The 21,157-nt window shown below is 46.1% G+C and overlaps 1 protein-coding gene across 1 annotated transcript in view; it reads right to left on the reverse strand.

Annotated features, from left to right (window-relative positions):
- Positions 1–8,258: 8,258 nt before the first annotated feature.
- Positions 8,259–21,157, reverse strand: part of LOC106030394 (elongin-A-like) — a 36,899-nt gene continuing 24,000 nt past the window's right edge. The window contains exon 10 of the mRNA XM_048078092.2: positions 8,259–8,416. Within this exon, the coding sequence (XP_047934049.2) occupies positions 8,398–8,416 (19 nt within the window). The 3' untranslated portion in view covers positions 8,259–8,397. The remainder of the gene's footprint in view (positions 8,417–21,157) is intronic.

A 21,157-nucleotide genomic window follows, 5' to 3' on the forward strand; every position in this document is an offset into this window, starting at 1 on the left:
CGGGGGTCGCGGCCGGGTTTGGCTTTTCCCCGCTGCTTTACGCCGGGCAGGGTAACTGCAGGTACGGGACGCTGCTGCTGTTGCAGACCGTGCCATTAAAAAATATTTGTATGCTGTTATCCTCAAGGCTCCCTGAAACCTCTACGAGTACCTGAAAGGAAGCTGTGGGGAGCTGGGGGGTCTCCTCTTCTCACAGGTAACCAGCGATAGGACCAGAGGGGATGGCCTCAGGTTGTGCCAGGGGAGGTTCAGGTTGGAAATGAGGAGAAATTCCTCCTCAGAAAGAGCCGTCAGGCATTGGGACGGGTTGCCCAGGGAGGTGGTGGAGTCACCGTCCCTGGGGGTGTTTAAGGAAAGGCTGGACGTGGTGCTTAGGGACATGGTTTAGTGGGTGACATTGGTGGTAGGGGGATGGTTGGACCAGATGATCTCGGAGGTCCTCTCCAACCTTTATGATTTTGTGATTCTAAAATCCCCCTCCCGAACCCTCAGCTCCCCGGCCAGAGCATCCCCGCCAGGAGGCTGCCCAGCGCTGGTCTGGGGAGCCACACGGGGACATAAAACACGCTCGGAAGCAGGCATTTGACGTCAGAGTTTCTCTTGAAATACTGCTGTTTTCTTGCCTAATTATAACTGCGTGCAGATACAGGAACAGGGCAAAGGGGGAAGTTCATCACAGCAGCCTCTGCCCCTGCGTGCTGCTCAGAATACCTAGTCATAAAAGGGCAATTTTCTTCTTAACTGATAAATCTTGCAAGATAAATTTGTGTAATTTCTGTGGGAATCGCAGGGGTCTGCCCGCTTTTAGTTGTTAAAAGGACATTTTAGGACTGTGTACTGTTACAGATTGCTAAGAAACTTTTAAAAAATTACCACTGATACGCATTATTATATAATAATACATTTCACACATATGTACCTTAAGGATCTGTCAGAAGGAAGAATTTATTTCTTCAACCAATACATTCAATAAATAAAAAAAAAAAAAAGGAAACTCCCAATGTATCTAAATAAAGTATGTAAAGAAATCTGCTAGCCTGCTTGCAAAAGGCTTTAAATATTGCTGACCTGATAACAACTAAACTGCAGAGTTTTTTGGAAATCCACAGGAAATGATCAGTTACACTGATTTCTGACTTTAACATGATTAAAAATGTGTGTTCGAGAGAACGGGTCAGCATTTCCCCTCCAAGACCCACAACTGGGTTTCCAACATAATTTTAATCCAATGCAAGTGCACGAGATGTTTATAGCACACACACACAAAAAGAGAGCTGTGACTGATCTTCGTCTTGCACGTGAAAGAAAGGAGGACCTTCACCTGACGGTATCCTGAGCAGGACTTCGAGATCAGTTTTCTCACTGTGTGCCCCCATACCGTGGGCAAGCAACTCTGCAGTATTTAAGCCAAAGACTTGCTCAGCTTCTGCAGCACCCATGAAGCTCATGAATGTGTCCACGCGTGCTTATAAACAGGGTGAGTGTGCACCAGCGTTCTCAGGCTGTCCCAACCCCTGGCCATGAGATTAGATAACCACAGGGCATAGAAGACAGGAGAAAATCAAACAAATGCGTTGAGCACCAGCGCAGGGCCTGGCAAAAGCAGGGATCCGGGACTCTGGCCCCAAGATCTCAGAGGTGGAGATGAGGAGGAGCACATCCAGCCGTAGTCCTCGGCGGGTCTCAGCTGGCGGCCAGCCACGCACTACCAACCTACATCCAGTGACCGTGGAGGCTCCTCGGTGGCTCCCTTTCTAGGGAATCCTTCAAAGAAGCAGGACTATGTGGGAGCCGTGCAGCAGGGGACTTGAACAAAAGAAAAGGTCCCTCCTGTGGGAATCACTGCAGGGAGTGCCGAGCTGGTGGGTACAGAGGCCGGCGTGACGACAGATTGGTTGTCCCTGGGGCTTGTAAAGGGCTTGAGCCTTTCTGATGTGACATGGACACAAAGTTTGGCATGAAGTGTCACTGGTGTAGATGCTGTCATGTGTCTCATGACTGGGTCTCACTGTGACAAGTCTGGACAGTACCGGGAGGGTGACAGCGACTGTGGGGTGAGCCTGGGTACTTCAATGAAGAATTAAGCAAAATGTTTGCATGCTTCTCATGGGTGCCAGGCAGTCCAGGGGATAGAGTGATGACAAAATGCCTCAATACTGTTAAGCTCTGCCTTCACCATATAATACTTGGGAGCTTTGGACATCAAATTTGTGACAGTGGCCCTGAAGATATAGCCTGTGGCTAAACTCATGGTATGAAAACAGGCATCAAGGAGGCTGAGAGGCAAACCAGCACCTTCGCTGAGGAAATAGTATTCTCACAGCTGAAAGCATCATCCTGAACTTCGGCTTGTAAATAAACCCGTCCAGCTGTGGGAGGTGTAATGAGTTACTAGTCTCTATTGTTCTTTTGTGCTAAGAAATAGCAGCAACAAAAAACCCTTCCCTAAAATGAGGCCAGTTCTGTATCCCGTGTGCCCAGAAGAAAAGTGACTTCATGTTGGGGTAAGTTGTTGTGTGAGAGGTCTTTGAAAAGGGGTGAGAAAGGAAAATTGTGATCTAATAAGGAGACTCTTTAGAAGCACTTGGGAGAAGCTGCGTGCCTCAGTGAGCAAGCAGCGGGGGACAGCAGGTTGCCAGGATTTGTACCAGCACATATTTGACAAACTTCTTACTTGGGGCAATTGTCCCCTCCAGGGCTCAGAGAAGTATTGCCCTCTCTGATAGCAGCGATCCTGCTGGTTTACACAGATCCATGGCAAGCCAAGGTGTGGCTCGCCTACAGAAGGAAGCGAGGGCTGTTGCTCTCCCAGTTCTGCAGGGGATTACCTGGCTCCGGACTGCCATTTGATAGCCATTTGGTTTGTCATATCTTCACTTTTATTCTGAGCTTTTTTATTTAAGTCTTTCCATCTTTCTTTTTTTCCTTCTTTCTCTCTTTCTTTCTCTTTCTCTCTCTCTCTCTTTCTTTCTTTCTCTCTCTCTCTCTCTCTCTCTCTTTCTCCCTTTCTCTCTTCCTAGTGCTTCTCCAAGTACTTCAGTACTGTTGTATACTGGTTGGCTTAATTTCAGTTCCTTGGGACAAACAGACTTTATTTTACAACTGTCCCAACAACGCCCAGAGCCTCTGAGCTGTATGAAATCTGTAAGAGAGGTAATCCCATTGCCTCCTTTGCTAGATAAATTAATGTCAGGAGCAGCTTCATGGATCTTTCTTGGCAGGCTGCTTTATCCAGCCTCAGGTGGATGCAATCAGGTTTCTCTGAACTCAGCTTCAGGGTGGAATAGATGAAGTCTGCTCTCACCATGGTGCCACAGTTCACATCTCTTTCTGGTGTTCACACTGGCTGGGCAACCTACATCAGGCTTTGTGTCATTCACCATTGCTCTGTTAAACAGCATTAAGGTATAAACACAGGAGAATTTGTTATCAGATACATCCTTCTTCTAAAGAGGATTGATTCCCGAGCGCTGGTTGCACCCCCAGATATTCACAGCACAGGTACAGGAGCAATCTCTCTGTGCAGGACTGCTGGCGGGGTTGCGTTGGATCACCCTGTTCTCTGCTGGGAATGGCAGCAGGGTATCAGCTTCACGTACAGTCACATCATAACTTAAATTTGGGAGAAAGGTCGTGACCGAAAACTTAATGTCTTCTAGAATATCAAACAAACTGCCGTCATTCAGCCACTGCCGGATTGGTCTGCGTACACAGGCAAGAACATCAGTGTTGAAAATCTGTTTCTCTTTCTATACACAGTCCTTCTATGTGCTCTTCAAGAAAAAAAAAAAATAGTTTTATGTGAGTTTTAAGGATCTCAGGCAGTGCAATGTAAAATATAGATTAGGTTATGCCGACCTCAGGGAGAATTCCCCAAAGTTATTATTCAAAAGAAGCGAGAGCAAGGTCACGCTGCAGATATTCCCTCCTCAGCACTGATCGGGCAGAAAGCTCTCTGGTTTTTCAAAAGGAACACCCCATTTGTTTGCAGTGCAAGCAGGCAGCATCGCGTTTTGAGACTCTTATAAAAGGCCATAAAGCACAGATATCCATGGGTTGGGGTGAGTGTGGAGGAGGTGAGTGCTGCTCCAGTGGAAACAGGAATATTCAGTTAGAAATTAGCAGTAAGGAGCATTCTGGGGTGAGGAGGGAGAAAAAGAATGGAGAGAGATAGTTTTTAGCATCAATACAGTGTAAGTAGTTCATAAAGTTCAGAGTTCAAAACACACTTAAATTAACACTAGGAAAAATAATTAAAAAAAAAAAAAAAAAAGCAGGGCAAGTTCCTGAAGTCTCTTCTGCGTTAGGGACTTTTTCCCTCCCCCAGCCACATTTCTCTCGTGCCCTTAGAGAAAAGGAGACGCAATTACAGAGCACGAGGAGGCTGGGGCAAAACAAGAAGGGCATGAAGAAGGAAAGATTCAAGTACTGCAGGTGACAGGAGCAGGCCGGGGTGCAATAACCCAGCGGTACTCTCCATACGCAGGCTCTGATTGCTGCTGGATGTATCTACCCACCCCTCCGACCAAATTAGACACGAATGCTACCGAGCCACCAGCAAGCAGAAAGCCTGCAGAGCTGCTGAGAGCCAGGCTTGGCAGTGTGCTGGAGTTAATTAGCACTGACATACTTTTTCTCTCAGTTTTGCTGGCTGAGGACTCCAACCACATTTATTCTTCACGTTTTGTTTAAATTGTTTAGAGGGGGTTGTACAAGCAGCAGGTAGGTGTAACTACGAGGCACTCCTGTGTTGATTATAGAGCTACAACTTCTGGTTACCTAGTCACAGGCCTCACATCTACAAAGCTTTTGCGCGTCTGAAATAACTGGTATGGAATAATATGAACGTATTATTTGTATTAAGGTCTACCTAAGAGTTGCAATGAATTATCACCCTACAACGCAAAGCCTCAGTGGCACACGCTGGCGGCACTGCCTTTTAACACATTCGGTGCTTCTGCAGCACTATAAATAGCAATCACTTTGAGCAAGAGCTGCAGCATCTCTCCACCCCCACCCCCAAACAAATCGCTCACGATAACGTCACCTTTTATTTGAACACAATGAGCTGCAATCACATGAGGTATTACTCTGATTTAATCCTATTTGCTTCAGTTTGGTTTGCAAGGAGTGGCCAGTAATATGTGGTTGCGTTGTATCCTATGTATCCTATGGTTTCTTATTTCACACCAACTCTCGAGGGCTGACACCCATCGTCTTCTTTGGCCAGAAGAACAAAGTAATAGGTTCTGGCAGGTAAGGAGGAGCCAGTGGCTGGGATGGGCTTCTTCCCTTTTCCTTTCTTTTCTCTTTTTTTTTTTTTTCCCCCTTCCTGATTGCTGGACTTGCTGATTGCTTGGACAGCTGATGGTTAGATTTTGAGCACCAAATACTTTTTCAGGTTTTTATTATTCTCGCTGGGTTCAATAACAGGTATGAACCTCTCGCAGCAAATTTCACTTCTTCAGCCACTGTGAAGCGAGCAAGTAGAGACACGAATTCAGGCCTGTGTTTATTTTTTCTGAATCAACACCATAATTTAGCTAAATACCACTCCACTGTGTTTGAGCGCAAGTTTGGTGCTCTGTTTCCCATGCCCAGCAAGCTGCTGGATTTGGCATTAAAATGAAAAGGCAGGTACCAGAAGCAGGTAAGTCACGCTCCCTTTCAGACCTGTCAGAGAAGGTTTTAGGAAGGCGTTATGCCGCACCTTCATTTTGTGCTCTTTATCCTCTGGATGAGGAGGGACCAACAGCTCTCCAAGCCAGCGCTCAGCATCACCCAGGGCAGCAGAAGACATAGTTCCACTGGGGAGCTGGCTCAGGGCAGGGATGGGGCAGGACCATGCCCATGCCCTTGCAGGAGTGAGGAGCATCGCTCATACCAGGACCATCCTCGCGTCCCACAGCATTGGTACTGACCAGTGGAGAATGTTGTATTTAGTGAGCGATGGGAATGTTGTATTTATTGAGCAGCCAGCACTGGGGCTAATGCAAATTCGACAGCAATGAAAAATATTTTAACTGGCTCTTAATTTTTATTTTATTTTTTGGTGTGTGGTTCCTAATTTCCTTCTTCCTCTCATCTTAGCTGGAAGGGAAGTTTAATGCCCTTCGAGTAATCACATGGGGTCTTATCTACAATTGCAGACACACATACAATTCCACATTTGGTATTCATAAAGGGAAGTTTCAAAGTTGATTCTACTCTTCACTCATTTCCTATAATAGTTATTTAGCTCATATAGTGCTTGTTAATTAGACTGCTGTACTTTAATGACTTTTGCCATAGGATATTTTTTTTTCGTATTATAAAATATCATGATAGAAAAGTGTTATTGATCTTCAGTAAAAAGAACGATGAAATTTCTGACATTTCTCCTTAGACAAAGAGGAGCAGGTAGACTATGAAAGTGGCTTATTTTATGAATCAGACCCAGGATAAAGGAAATATAACCAGAACGTATTTAGAATGCCTAATAGAAAAATCGTAGCAAGCAGCTGCACCAGGTTCTGCCTCTAATTATGTAACAGCAACAATTGCAGTTAAAAGCAGACATTTGAATCCAGTGAGAGATTAGGTGTTATATAGCAGTGCAATGAGAAGCACAATTGTCTTTAGATTTAAATGCCTTTCTGAAGAGACATCCTGCTGAATACCAAAAGACAAATTAGCAATTTAGGACATATATACAACAGTTCAATCTTCTAGTTGCGAGATACAGTTGGAAAAAAATCAGTTAATATTATAAAAATAAATAAAATAGAAAAATAACTGCCTTTACTGTTGATAACAAAATGGCAGAGCTTGCATGTCCAGGTGACAGCATCTATTAACCAGCTACCCGGTTCTGTAAAACCTGAGTTACAATTGTCACAAACGATTGTTTTCAGAAGAATTCAGGTCAAGCAAATAGACATCGTGTGGTAGCCTGGGAAGTTTACGGGGGCACCTCAGAAGTTCTGCAGGCCAACAGAAAGTAAACAGAAAGCAGAAGGGGCTGGAGTGGGACCCCGGCATGCCTTTCATGAACTCCCAAAGGCAAGGAACCTATACCCATCATCATCCTTTCTATGAGACACAAGTCTTCTTTAGGTACCAATGCACTCAGTAAATACTGCTTTGGATTTGAAGAAGGTATTGAAATTAATTTGATTATGTGAAGAGATGACTGTAAACACTTGAAAATGTATGTACCAGGGAAAGATCTGATGTTTCTCTAATTCAAACCTAAAATATAGACTTCTTCCAAGCCTCAAGTTGCACCAGGGAAGGTTCAGGTTGGAAATTAGGAGACATTTCTTCTCAGAAAGAGCAGCCAGGCGTTGGATCGGGTTGCCCAGGGAGGTGGTGGAGTCACTGTCCCTGAGGGTATATAAGGAAATGTGGTACTTAGGGACATGGTTTAGTGGGTGATACTGATGGTAGGGGGACGGTTGGACCAGATGGTCTTGGAGGTCTTTCCCAACCTTAATGACTCTATGATCCTATCATATCAGGGGTGCAGTGTACACCTGGTCTTGCCCATTTGTGGGAACCCTCACATGGGAACACCATCAACCAGGGGTGATGGTGGATACTGCTCAGCATTCACTATGGTGTACCACTGTTTATTTACCTCATATGCAAACACTGACCTCAAGCCTGAACATCTTATTCAAGCTTTTCATCATTTATTTATATTTTCAGTTTACAGATGCCCCACAGACCTCATAGACAAGGCTGAAAGCAACACCTTGGCCTCCTTCCTGGCATGCGCTCCTTGCAGCCACACAGCTGGCAAGAAGAGAGAGTAATTTTGCTGCTACACATCCACCCTGTCAGCATGAGGTGCTGAGCTCTCTTGGAAGGAGCAGTGCTCACTTACCTGATGTTGGCTGTTTGTATCAGCAGAGGAATGTCTTGCTGGGACATCCCAGCCCAGACCTCCTCAAAGCATCTCTTGGCCTGAGGATGGTGATGGGCTCTGTGGAAACAGCGTGGGCAGGAAGGCAAGCTCCAAACACAGCCCAGCCATCTCCGTACGGGTGTCTTTCCACTTGTGGCCCTTGTTGCCTGCATGAGGAGAAAATTAAAATCCGTTAGCTTGCTTGAAGGCACCAGCGTTTCATAAACTGCTGGAGCTGCTGGTACTCTTGAACAAGTTTGAACCTTTGGATGAGACTATGCGAACTCACATTCATTTTAGTGGGCTCACTTCTTTGAAGCCTTTCACGTGTCTTCAGGTTTCAGCCTGGAGTCATACAGACGTGGTTTGCTCAGTGTTGGGCCCACTGCAGATGTGGCTGGTCTGTGCAGTTTCTCTCTGCCTTCCTCCCTGTATATCTCCTACAAGACTCTTGTGAGATCAAGGCATTTATTTTCCATTAGGTGGGAAGCTCTGCTCAACAGCCTGAATTAACCTTGCGGCTGGAAGCTGAAAAGACGGAAAGGTGAGAGGACACAACAGCTGTAAGTGAAGCCAGAAATAGAAGTATTTCACACTTTATAGTTTCTGGAGAAACATGGTAAACACTGAATGAGTGGCTTCTCCCCTCACCCACAATACCCAAATGCTGAAGGTTTCTTATCTTTATATGCTTCCCTGCTCATCCTCCTCAGCTGAACACAAAACCCCTTTCTTCACATTTTGAAACCTCTCTAAGAAGCAATGGGAGCCTTTTCTCCTTCTGTCATCATGAATGATGAGAAGAGCTGATAATCTCTATTGCTAGCTGGCCCAGCACTTCCTTTTGTGAGATCTAGTTTCTACTTGCTTACAGCCTCACCAGACTCTATCTGTCAGGATCATGTTTTTTACCTCATGAGCCTGACTCATATTCAGGTATTTTCAAGAAAGTATCAACTAAAACAATCACCTGTTTCTGAGAGCATTTGCCAGAAAATACAGTGTGCAATAAATTGAAAAGATGCAGGCAGTCTTGCTAACAAGATCACTTGCTTTGGAAAAAGTCCTTTTAGCAGACAGGGTAGCTTAATATTAGGTTGGCAATGTGCCTTTTGCTGCCACAGCCACAAAATTCGGTTAAGATCCCTCAGAAAAAAATAGAAAAGTAAAAAATCAGCTCACATATATTCAGCAGCACATAATATTTAGCACCTAAAAACCCACCGAACTCTCCTTGAACATAAGCCATCAGTGTGCCCTTGTCACTAAGAAGGCCAATGGTATCGTGGGCTGCATTAGGCAAGGTATCACCAACAGGCTGAGGGAGGTGATCCTTCCCCTCTACTCAGCGCTGGTGGGGCCACACCTGGAGTGCTGGGTCCGGTTCTGCGCACCCCAGTACAAGAGAGACCTGGACGTACTGGAGAGAGGCCAACAAAGAGCTACCGATAGGACAGGGACTGGAGCACCTCTCCTGTGAGGAGAGGCGGGGAGAGCTGGGACTGTTCACCCTGGAGGAGACTCAAGGGATCTCAGCAAGGTCTATAAATACCAGAAGGGAGGGTGCAAGAGGACAGAGCCAGGCTCTTTTCAGTGGTGCCCAGTGCCAGGACAAGAGGCAATGGGCACAAACTGGGACACAGGAGGTGCCACCTGAACATCAAGAAGCACTTCTCTACTGTGCAGGTGACTGAGCATTGGCACAGGGTGCCCAGAGGGGCTGTGAAGTCTTCTGCTTGGAGATCTTCAGAAGCTGCCTGGACATGGGCCTGGGCACCCTGCTCTGGGTGGCCCTGCTTGGGAAGGGGTTGGGCCTGATGCCTCCAGAGGTCCCTTCCCACCTCAGCCATTCTGTGATTCTGTGACACCACCTGTTCTTTCTCAGGGAAGGGGACAACTTGGGTATACTTGTAGCACCCCACAGAGCCAGGTTTCCAGCAGCAGGTGACGTCCTGCAACACGTCCAAGGGCCCTTGCCTGGAGCAGGCCTCAGCGGGTTCCCGCAGCCGGGACCTGCTCTCTGCTGTGGAAATGTGGGGTGTCCCACAGCACAGCACTGGGAGCAGAGACCTTGAGACGTGCTCCTTGCAAGACACTTTGCTCATTAACCAGACGAAGCAAAAGTGAAATTCTTCTCAGGTATGTCACAACATAGCAGGGAATTTTCTCTATTTAGGGAACGAAGGCGCGTGACCTGCAGCCTGGCGTGGCTGCACAGCCTGTGATCTGTGACACCGAGCAGCGAACAGGGGGAATCACAGTATGTTTCCTCAGCCTCATTCCACATTATAGCACCTCAGCCAAAAAAAAAAAAAAAAAAGGTTATTTTTGATTTTTGCGACCTTACATGTCACATCTATGTTGCTTGTTTTGAGGCAGATTTGTTACCCATGCAAGCTACCCTGTGCTGTTTAAACAGCAGCTACAAGCTGCTGTTTTTTCAAGAGGTAAATCCTGGTTGCATCCTGAGCTTTAAAGGACTCCGCACTTATCTAACGAGCTGTGTAGCAGTTCAGTAGCTTATCTTGTCAGTCCTCTTACTGGAGGGGAAAAAAAAGGCCCCCAGCTCACTCCTAGAAGATCCTAGCATCTCCTGTGCGATGAGAGCAGATGTATTCACAGGCAGACGGAGTACAAGCTGCTTAAAAGGAAAATGTGCACACAGGGATAAGGTTTCCCAGCCTACATAAATGTTGATGTATCTGTAAATGGACGTAGATCAATTATTGATTTTTCATTTCAGCTGCATCTGAGTTCTCATAGTAAGCAGAAAAAAATATCCCGTGTTCCCTGTAAATCTAGGGTTTGCCGCTTGCAAAACCTTTTACTTCTTTCCAGCACGACAAATCAATTCTCAGATTTCACAATGACTAAAAGCAGCATCCCAAGTTTTCCAATCAAATCTTCAGAAGCTACAGGAAGAAAGAGCAGGTGGGTCCCCCAAAATCGCAGTGAGCTTCAGCTCTTCAGGGATGACCATGGGTGCAACAGGGAAAGCTTGCAGCTTGCTCAGGTTCTCAGAACATTGGTGATGGGCTCCAGCCCCACTTCTTATGCATATTCACCACCACTGTTAGCATGGACCCAATTGCCCTTGAGAACAATAGAAAAGGGTCAATAAATCTGTTCTTTCAAGAGTACGTCATCTGAGCATGCTGAAGATTGTCACCACTTCCAAGCAGTTTAACAGCAGAATTTTCTGAGAGACAATACTTTAGATGCACCTTCAGCATCATTAGCCTAAGGCAAGCAAATTTCACAGCAGCGTTACAGTTTCTAGGGCAGAAACATGTCATCTAATTTGTTCCCCTGGCCTGATTAGTCCCACAACAGAAGCAGAGATGGCTCATTTCCAGCCAAGCACAGTGACGAGACTCTGCAGTGGTTCCTCAGCTGCCAAAGGATGGAAGAACTCCTTGGAGATCTTCAGAAGCCACCTGGACATGGGCCTGGGCACCCTGCTCTGGGTGTTCCTGCTTGAGCAGGGGCTAGACCAGCTGATCTCCAGAGGTCCCTGCCAGCCTCAGCTATTTTGTGATCCTGTGACTCTGTCTGTCACACAGCTCCTTCTGAAGCTGCTCTCCATTGCTCACTGTGTCCACAAAGCAGCATGCTCCTACCACACTCTGCTAGTTTCCACCTTAGGGAAGCTTCGGTGTGTACTTGGGGTTAAGGCAATGACATCGTGACCCAGCATCACATCCCTCGGATCTGCCACAGGAGTTTTCTTTCCTCCTCTGTATTTTCTAGTCTTCTGAATTTTTCTCCCCACCTACTTGAATGCCAGGTTTGTTTCAGAGTCTGGAAACCGGCATGATTATCAATTTGGACTCTGAATCCTGGGATTTGTCCCCTTATGTGCACCTTGGGTCTCTGCCCACACGGGAAGCTCTAGGCACCATTCCTCTTCCAGTGTATAAGAATGAGTCTCCACAAGGACCTAATCAGTCCTGCAGAGCTGTGTTTGGAAAGATAACATGTTTACCTCTTTCTGAAGCTCTCATCAAATGCTGAACACCAAAAAGAGAGATTACCAAGTAGAAAAATAAACACACACCTGGTCACCTTAGGAGACTTGAGCAGCTATGGAGGCTGATGCTTACTGGAGATAAGCCTCATGCACCAGCATGGGAAGAGCGGAACTACCATGCTGGTACATGAAGCAAACATATCTGGTGCAAGTATGTCTGTTTATAATAGAAGAAGAGTTTTCTTTATAAGGAAAAGAAGTCCAGCCTTAATTTTCCTACCGAGTTTGTCCTCTGGCAAAACTTGCTGTCACAATTTCAAACATGTGTTTACATAGCACAAGCTTCCCCATTGTTGGGAAGACAATGTGGTTTAACAGTGGCTTAAGCTAGAAAAATTAAAAGGCTGACAGCTAAGTAGATGATTTTTTTTCTTGCAACTTAAAACTAAAAAAAAAAAAAAAACAACAGTGAGATTTTTCATGAGCATTTTCTTCACATTTTATGAACAAACATGAAATCCAGGCGCAGCTACGGACATCCCTTTGCCAACCCTTCCCCCAGCTTAGATTATTATAAACTGTTGGAGAGTGTTTGACAAGCGATATCAAACAATAATCAGAAGACAGGAATGTTTGGCAGGAAGGATGATCCCATCAGATCTGCGAGAAAGAGGAGGCTGGGTGAGTGCTTTAGCTGGGGCTGAAGCACCCTCCGTGATGGTGCAGGCACGGGAGCCTGCAGCAAAGAAAAGGTGGGTGGTGATGTCTTGCCAGCTGCAGGAGGAAGGAGGCCTTCTGAGAAAAATAGAGGCCTGGCTCTCATGGCAAGGGCAGCAGCGGTCCCTGGTATGGACAGAACGTCATCACCTATCACCAGTGATGTCCTCATGGGGTCAGATCAGGGTTGCCCGCGGGTGCCGGCACTGCTGCTGCTGCTGTCAGCAACACCGGCTCCTGCCAGCAGCAGGGTGCACCCTTGAAAAGGAATTTGGAAAAATCAAGCTGTGGCCAGAACACACAGTAAAAGCTGTGGGAACCTCTAGCAAACGTAGCATGGCAAAGAGGAAGAAATGTAGAGCTTTAAGCATGCAAGAGTCCTGCAAAGCAAGCTTTTACATAAATAAGTAGATCAGTCATCAAAATGAGAGAAAGACGGAGCAGACTAACACATGTTCTGTATGCAGTAGGAGTTTAATAGCCCTGAGAAGTGAAACCCATTTTATTGCTTTATGGGTGGTAAGCTTGGAGTTTGGCAACGTGCAACACGCGCACAACATCTTTATGCAACGCTCTGCAAACCGTCAACAACATGTGGCTCGCCAGCCGATCAGCCGCTGCAGACCTTTGAAAACGAGGACATCCAGTGGCTGAACGCTATAGCAGGGATTTTCGCGAAGGATTTGGGTTTGTAGCAGAAACACCTGACCGTTTACGCCAAATTTCTGCACTTCACAGAGACCTAAAGTAGGTCGCGTGGGGAGCAAAGGCTTTTACGTAAGCTCTCTGCACTGGGGTAAAGTCCTCATAATAAAAGGCTTGTGGCTGCAGCAAGCTCTTTGGGGCGGTCTCGGTAAGTATTGCCCAGTAATTGCCAAGAATATTCCCTCACTTTCCTTTCTCTGCTTCCCTGTGATGACAGACTTACACTTTCATTTACATCTTCAAGAAAATAATAATAAAAACCCATCACGTTTCTAGGCTAGCCTCTAAATCTCTTATTTAGCTACAGATAGTAAACATGGTTGTGAGTGTTAGAAATCCCTTAGTAAGTAACCAGTCCCACTGGAACCAATCAGTACAGCAAGCAACCTGCACCACAGGATGAATAATTTAGCCTTAGATGCACCAGTTGGAATATTTACACCTAGCTCCTATTACTGTCATATTTATAGAGCAATTGTAGCAATTAATCACGTTTCCAAATGTATGTTGTAGGAGAGAAACTAAAATATTAATAGATCGAATTCATGCTTTGTCATGAAATTGCAATGACTGATAACTCAGAAATATAACAACCCAGGACAAGAAAATTGTGCCTTGTGTGAACCACAGCAGAAATAAAATGAAGATATGTAAAAATTAGAGTCACTTCTAGAGGAAGTGGACCACTTCTGCACATTTACAGGGCTTGATTTTCCCTGGAGATTGGCTGTACAATGTCGTTGTGTGCAGTAACAGCTCGCCTAAAACCAGATATTGCAGAATTGAAAAAACAAAACAAAACCTTCAACTTCTTCAAAAGTTGATTTGAACTAGTGTCACGTAGGACTATATTTATACGTCCCAGAGAAATCCCTTGAAGATTTGTCAGGTAGCTCTTCACACAACTCGAAGCTCTGAACCCACGAAGTCCCGTACCGAAGGCACAGGGAACAAGAGAGCTCCAGACCTTCTCCCACCAGCAGCTTTCGGCGTGGTGTGCATGGTGCAGGTCAGAGGGCAGAATCATAAAGTATTCCGAGGTGGAAGGGACCCACAAGGATCATCGAGTCCAACTCCTGGCTCCACACAGCACCACCCAAAAATTCAGACCATATGACTGAGAGCACAGTCACAGTCATATGATATAGGGACTCGTGTGGTCTCCACCTTCTCTCACTTCTCTTTTTCACTTGGGCTGACCACAGTAGTCGGTCAAGCTAGGTACAAACTGCTGTCAGAAACCGAACCCAACACCTGTGTGGTCAGCAGAGGCGCCAGCACAGCCCGAGGCTCGCCAGCACAGCCCGGGACACCTCTCGGAGGGCTTCAGGTCGCTCGGCCATCCCAAGCCATGCTTCACCCCAAGCCTTTCAGTTGTAAGCTGCTGTCAAATAAAATGCTCTTCTCCTTCGTCTCCCCTTGCCCAGGCCTTCCTGTGCATTGCCTGCAGCAGCACCGTATTTCAAACCAGTATGAAAAATATAAAAAGGAGAGTTTTTTATTTCATTGACTTTGAATGCCTAATCAACATACTGCATACTACAAGCGCACTAGATCTGATTCAAGAAAAGAGGTGGAAACATTTGGTCAGCAGTTTGGGAAGGTTTTTTTTTTTTTTTAAAAAAAAAAATGCCACCAATTTGGCTCACTGCTAAATCAGGAAAACCCTCAACTTGGTGCAAATAAGGGCCCAGGAACATACGGCAAGAGGGAAGAAACTCTGCAGCAATGCCAGTTTTGATGAGCTCACGTTGCCATATCTTAGAGTTTAAAAATGTACAGCTTTAGCACTTGGAAACTATTTAGAGCTCAGGGGAAAAAAAATAGAGAGAGCTACGAGCATGGTGAGCACTGCCATTACTCTCTTTGAAGGAGAGCTGTAGTTTTCTAGGACTGACTCTTCCAGGATTACAGCACATTTTTCTTCTCTCGCTTGGGGCTTAGGAAGAGCAGAATGAGAATCCCATCACGGATTTCTGCATCTTTATATTAAAAGTTCCTGTATTATAGGCAGTATTTGGGGTGGCCATGCCTTCTGGCTAACAGCATATAAACTCTTGACATCCTTGATGGCGTAATGTGGAAGCGAAGAGCAAGAGTGAGAAATTCAGGTTATTTTCCCCATTACTGCTGCTGTTCTCTGCCTCTCTAATATCTCATATCTGTTCTGGGCCATTAGTGCCATACACAGCTACTGACTTGATTTTACTTATTGGTAAAAGGCACATTGTTTTGGGAGCAGATGCTTAAACAGTGCGTTCAGCAAAGTCGAGTCAAGGTTCCCAGTCAAACTGAATTGCTTGCCTTTCCTCTTTGTTCCTCTCCAAATGTAATTTTAATTACATAAACTTCGTAGAGCAGCTCATGAGGAGCAGCTAAATTACAGACAGCAGGCAGGGACAGGTGGGGAAAAGTGGCTCGGAGCTCCGAGAGGTGTTGCAACCTGTGCTGCAATGCAAAGGATTGCCAAAGTCAGTGAATATCGTCAATACAAGAGCTTCAGGGCTCGTTTTGTCCTACAATGGCTCCATGTGCCGAATTTTTGACGCAGAGCTCCTGCCCGCACACAAGAACTTCATCCTGAAATTAGAGAGATCTTTTCAATTAGCTTAATCTTACAGCTAGATTGTTCTGGCTTTGTACAAGATATCTGCATTTCATTGAATTCGTTATGAATGCAACCACGAAGCATGTACTTATTTCTCCAGAGGCTGACTCAGATTATGTGTTGACAAATTATATATTGACAGATTATATGGTGACAAGCAATTCATCCTTCCGTTCCTTTCACCAGTCCATCAAAGACAGAAACCCTACTGTACGCAGACTGGAAACGACAAAACCACCACATTAGTTCCTTCTCATGTGTGTAATTTCTGTTCAAATGCCTTCTTTCAGCTGTGAGGCATAAGGGCGAAAATATTCACCTCTCTACTTCCAGTGAGAAAAGTTGTTTGCGTAAGTACCACAGGTAAAAAGCAACAGAAAATACGTATTTCAGTATTACCAATTGTACAAAACTGACATAGCCACTACTGCCAGTAGCATCAAACTCTTATGTCTGGGGAGGTACCAAAATACTCCTCCCTCCCTCTGCTCTGTAGGGCATTAAAATGTTCTTTTTAGTTAAATACCTTAAAAAAAAATAGTAACACTCATGCTTCATCTTCCATAGGTTGAAAAGGAAGGATATGGATTTTTTTTATTTTTTTTTAAACAAGCTAGACTCTACAACATCATTTTCTCTGAATCACCCCGAGCCCATCAGCTGGATGAAAACCAGCTGTCCGTAATAAGACAAAAAATATAAGGCTGAGAATTGCTGGCTGATTCCTGCTGGGGTTTGAAAATAGCGAGGGGATGTATGCTGTGTTTTGAAGAGATTTATCTAACTTTGACCAGAGCGGCTTGCATTTTGAAGTCCTACTGAATGCAACCATCCTTACCATACTGAGAAATAACAGATGTGTATCACGGAGCTTTGTTTTTCCAGATCGGTGACAGTGGATTTTTGGTACAACTATTGGACTTAATGGACTGTGAATATTGCAAAATAAACAATTTGCCTGATTGCCTAAGTGGATATTGCTATTCCTATTTTTCTCAGGTTCCAGCATAAATTTTGCAGAATAAATTGCAAGTGCTGAATTTATTAGCATAGATTGAAAGGGTTCTGCTTATTTTTTTGAGTTCAATCCTGCACAAAATCCTGTTGATCCTCCCCCATCCATCCACAGCACAGCTTAGGAGTCAATATCTCCACTCACGTTTCTTCTCCAAAGTCTGGGGGATTTAATGGATAACTCCCATGGATGTTCCCATAAAGCAAGCATGCCCACCTCTGTGGCCCAGCAGCATCAGGTTTCTCTGACTTTCTGAGCCACCTATTTTGTCGTAAGCATTGTCTCATGCAAGCAGGAGACTTTCAGATGCTGTTTGCTATTCAGAGCAGGTGAAGAGGAAAAGCACAAAGAGCTGATGGGGCTCCCCACGAAGAGAAGCAGTGAACCTCACAGCCCCAACGCAAATGTGTGGCGGCATATCTGGAAAGCAGCGTCACTCTCCTTCAGCCTCTCGTGCTTACATTTTCCTAAGTGGAAAGTGGCAGAGCATCATCAGCGCTCCCCAGGGAATTGCTGCCTCACCCTGAAGGAAATGGGAAGGCTTTCCTGCCTGCTGTGGCCACGCTGCAAATCACAGGGCTGCACCACAGGATCGGGTGTGACAAGGGGATGCATTTAGGTACCCCGGATGCCAAGCAATGATGCTCTTGGAAGGCATTCGAGGAAGTCTTCCCCCTAGCAAATCCTCCTCCTATTTTACAGTAACAAAAAGTGATGGAGAAACAGGCGTGGGTGATACCTGATTGCAGCTCAGGAAATGATTTCCAGTCTTATATGCGTCTACATGCCCAGAAAGAAACACGCCACAGCCACCAGACCTCCAAAAAACTGGTCTGGTACTGCTCTTGTAGGGAAATCAGCATGGCTAGCACCACTCCAAACCATCTCATCTCCACTAAATAAAATAGCATAGAGGAAAAAGTCTTTTTAAAAAGCTGCAAAAAGGCATCCGAGCTCCCGGTATGATGCTGACGATGCTCGGCTCAGCCTCCCTGCCTCCCCCACAGCTCCAGCTCCTCTTCAGCCTACACACACAGGCTTCAGGAGGGGAAAAAAAAAAAAAAAGAAAAAGTCCCATTTTCAAAGACTAAATCAGACGTTTTGAGTCTGAGTTTGAGCATGGCATCTGCACTCAGGAACACAACCACCTATTTCACACTGAACGTCAAACCGGCTAGTCAAAGTGTGAAGAAAACTAATTTAGCAGCCTGAAAAAGTAAGAGCAAACACTCAAAGATAGCAAACATAGCCTGGTTTTTGAGAATATCAACAGCATCCTGATTATTTCAGGATCCATTATGCAGCAGGCAGCTGAGTCTCTGAATTGGGAAGCTTTGACCTCCTCTAGGAGCTCTCTGCAGAAGGGAAACGCCACTTGAAACACATTTGTAAAATTACCTGTGCTGTGGAACAGGGAACGTTTTCAACACGGGAGCTAAGGCAGCACCCTGAAAATGAGGGGTATAAAAGAAAAGCAAGTGTGCTCAACACGAAAAGAGGTAGAATACATACTAGGGCACCCTGCAAAGGTTTTTCCTTCAGAGAGCATTGTGTTGCCACACTGCACCAGGAGCTGGAAGAGGAGGGGTTACAACATGATCAAGAGGCAGGGAGCAAGAGGGAGGAACAAGGAGGGTAAGGGTGATGGCACCACAAGGGTTAATCAGCTTTTCGGTTCCCCAGAGAGGCTGGGAACACCAGGAGGTTTGGGGCAGAAAAGAGGTAAAACATCTCGCTCAGTGCTACGGGGAGAGCTGGCAACGCTAATAGCTCCATTAGCATTTTGGACGGCAGTCCAAAAAAACAGCGTTATTTTTAATCTCACGGCTGGGGATTAGCCTGATGTTTCTCTGATTTTTAAGATTGCCCATGCTTGTGGTTTGGCATCTATCTTGAGGGGGAAAAAAACTTGCAAACAGCACACCAGGGTGCTCACACGGGGGTTGTTAGGAGGAAATGACGTGGACCTCCATTTGCCTAATTGCTCGAGGGAGCTGCAGAACCAAACCGTGACGAACTTCAGGAGGAAGCAGGAGCCCAGCTGCCAGCTCTCCTGAACTGCTCAAGCAGGAGGCAGACGTCCAGGCCCTGCTGACCCAGGAGGGCAGCTTCCTGCAGGCCTTGGGGCAGTGGCTGGAAGGACTGATGAGCAGAGGCACGAGGTGGGCTTCACGAGGTATTGGAGGCACCAGCCTCCCTCCTCATCCTCCTCAGGGCTGTGCTCACACAGCAGTGCAGTCATCTTCCTGCTGTCATAATCCTTGCCAAATTCTGCTGCCTGGAAACCAGAGTATGACAGCCTTAAAAAAAAAAAAATCAACTTTAAGCTTAGGTAAGCAGGCCATAGCCGCGGCTGCAGGGAGAAGGCAGCTCACAGGGCAGAGTTTTTCCATCCCAGCAGCAGCACACGGGTCGCTGCGATGGGCTGGCAGCCCCACTCTGTTCAGAGCAGGAAGAAAAAGCCTGGTGGGACAAATAGTTATCTTATCCCTTGCAAGCTCAGCAACTCGGTGGGTTTTAACTACCAAAAGCCACGAAGAACGTAAAGCAGAGTGCCGGGCACAGCACAGGACCAAAAGCACGGTCTGTCACATACTTGATTTTTCCTCAGAAGATCCTCTCTGTGCCATAAGTGCCATAATTTGGAGGAAATTACACTGTTTTCAATGTTAAATGGAAAATATAGCTCAGTCTTAGTCAAGCAGCTGAGACAAATGCTTAATGCACATCACAGGAGTTCTTCCACAGAACTCTTGATACAGATTATAAACAAGATACTCTGTCATTTTGCACTGAAAGTTTTGATAACGGTGAATGATGAAGTAACTCAGCAGCAGACCCAGCCCAAGGTTTTCTCAAGGATCCTCTTCCCTGAGCCTCTCCGGTTAGGCAGGCCTAAGCTCCGAGCCCTCGGTAACGAAAAGCAGGTTACTGCACTGAACAGCAGGGGAAACACACCGGTGCAGCTCTCCAGACAGGGCGACTCCTGGAAATGGCGTTTGGTGGAGATTGAGGACACTGCCTTTGTTAGGCACCAGCATCTTTCTGAGAACATTAAATTCTAACCTCTTCTAAAGATCATTACGAATCCAATCCAAGTCCTTTATTAAGGCTCCTAGAATAAAGCAATTTCTTAACGTTTCTACTTTCTGCCTGTTCTAAAAATATTTGTCCTCCAAATAGTCACGGGGAAAGCAGGTTTCAGAAAACATACCTTTCCCAACTCATTAGGCCCAGAGAAGAGTAGGTGGCGAGGCCTGAGCAGCAACATAAGCCTTATTTCTTCATGTATTCCTCTACTCCTTAAAGCACAAAATCATTTTTGCTATGAAAATATAGGTCAACGAGGCTGCACACCTCCCAGTGATGTGATGCCCCCTTACCAAAGAGGGGAGCTTGGAAGGCTGCCCAGGTGATCAACTGGCCGGTGGTGACCATCCAAGTAACATCACGACCTTGTACCACAGGGCCCTTAGCTCCTTGCTGTAATGAGGTCACCGGCGTATTCATCCTTCAGCTTCAGAGCCACGCAGAGTACTTCCTCCTTCCCGGTACAAAAAAGACAGGGATCTCCTGAAAAGAGCCCAGAGGAGGGCAACAAAGATGATACAGGGCCTGGAGCATCTCCCCTATGAGGGAAGGCTGAGACCTGGGTCTGTTCAGCCTGGAGAAGACTGACAGGATCTTATCAATGTTTACAAATACCTGAAGTGTGGGAGACAGAGGGATTTGGCCAACCTCATTTCAGTGATCTGTGGGGACAGGACAAGGGGCAATGGCCACAAAATAGAGCACAGGAAGTTCCGCACCACCATGCGAAAGAACTTCTTCACAGTGAGGGTGACGGAGCACTGGAACAGGCTGCCCAGGGAGGCTGTGGAGTCTCCTTCTCTGGAGATATTCAAGGCCCATCTGGACGCCTACCTGGGCAGCCTGCTCTACGAAGCCTGCTTTGGCAGGGGGGTTGGACCCGATGATCTCTTGAGGTCCCTTCCAACCCCTACAATTCTGTGATTACCTGAGTCAGGGTCTGTACTGTTCACCCCTCAACAGCACAAGCAAGCTGAGGCCTCAGGCTTGCTGGAAACCTGGAGCTGCTGCTTCGTGCATGAGCCCCTGGGACCTCTCCGCAGCATTTCATTCTCTGCCTTGATTTTCTCAACGCCCAAACCCAGATTTCAGCTGTCAGCACCACTCCGGCACAATACTAATGTTCTGAGAAGTCACACTTTAATGCGGCACTTTAGTGTTTAT

The sequence above is a fragment of the Anser cygnoides genome, chromosome 3 (genome assembly GCF_040182565.1).
Source record: "Anser cygnoides isolate HZ-2024a breed goose chromosome 3, Taihu_goose_T2T_genome, whole genome shotgun sequence".
Lineage (NCBI taxonomy): Eukaryota > Metazoa > Chordata > Aves > Anseriformes > Anatidae > Anser > Anser cygnoides.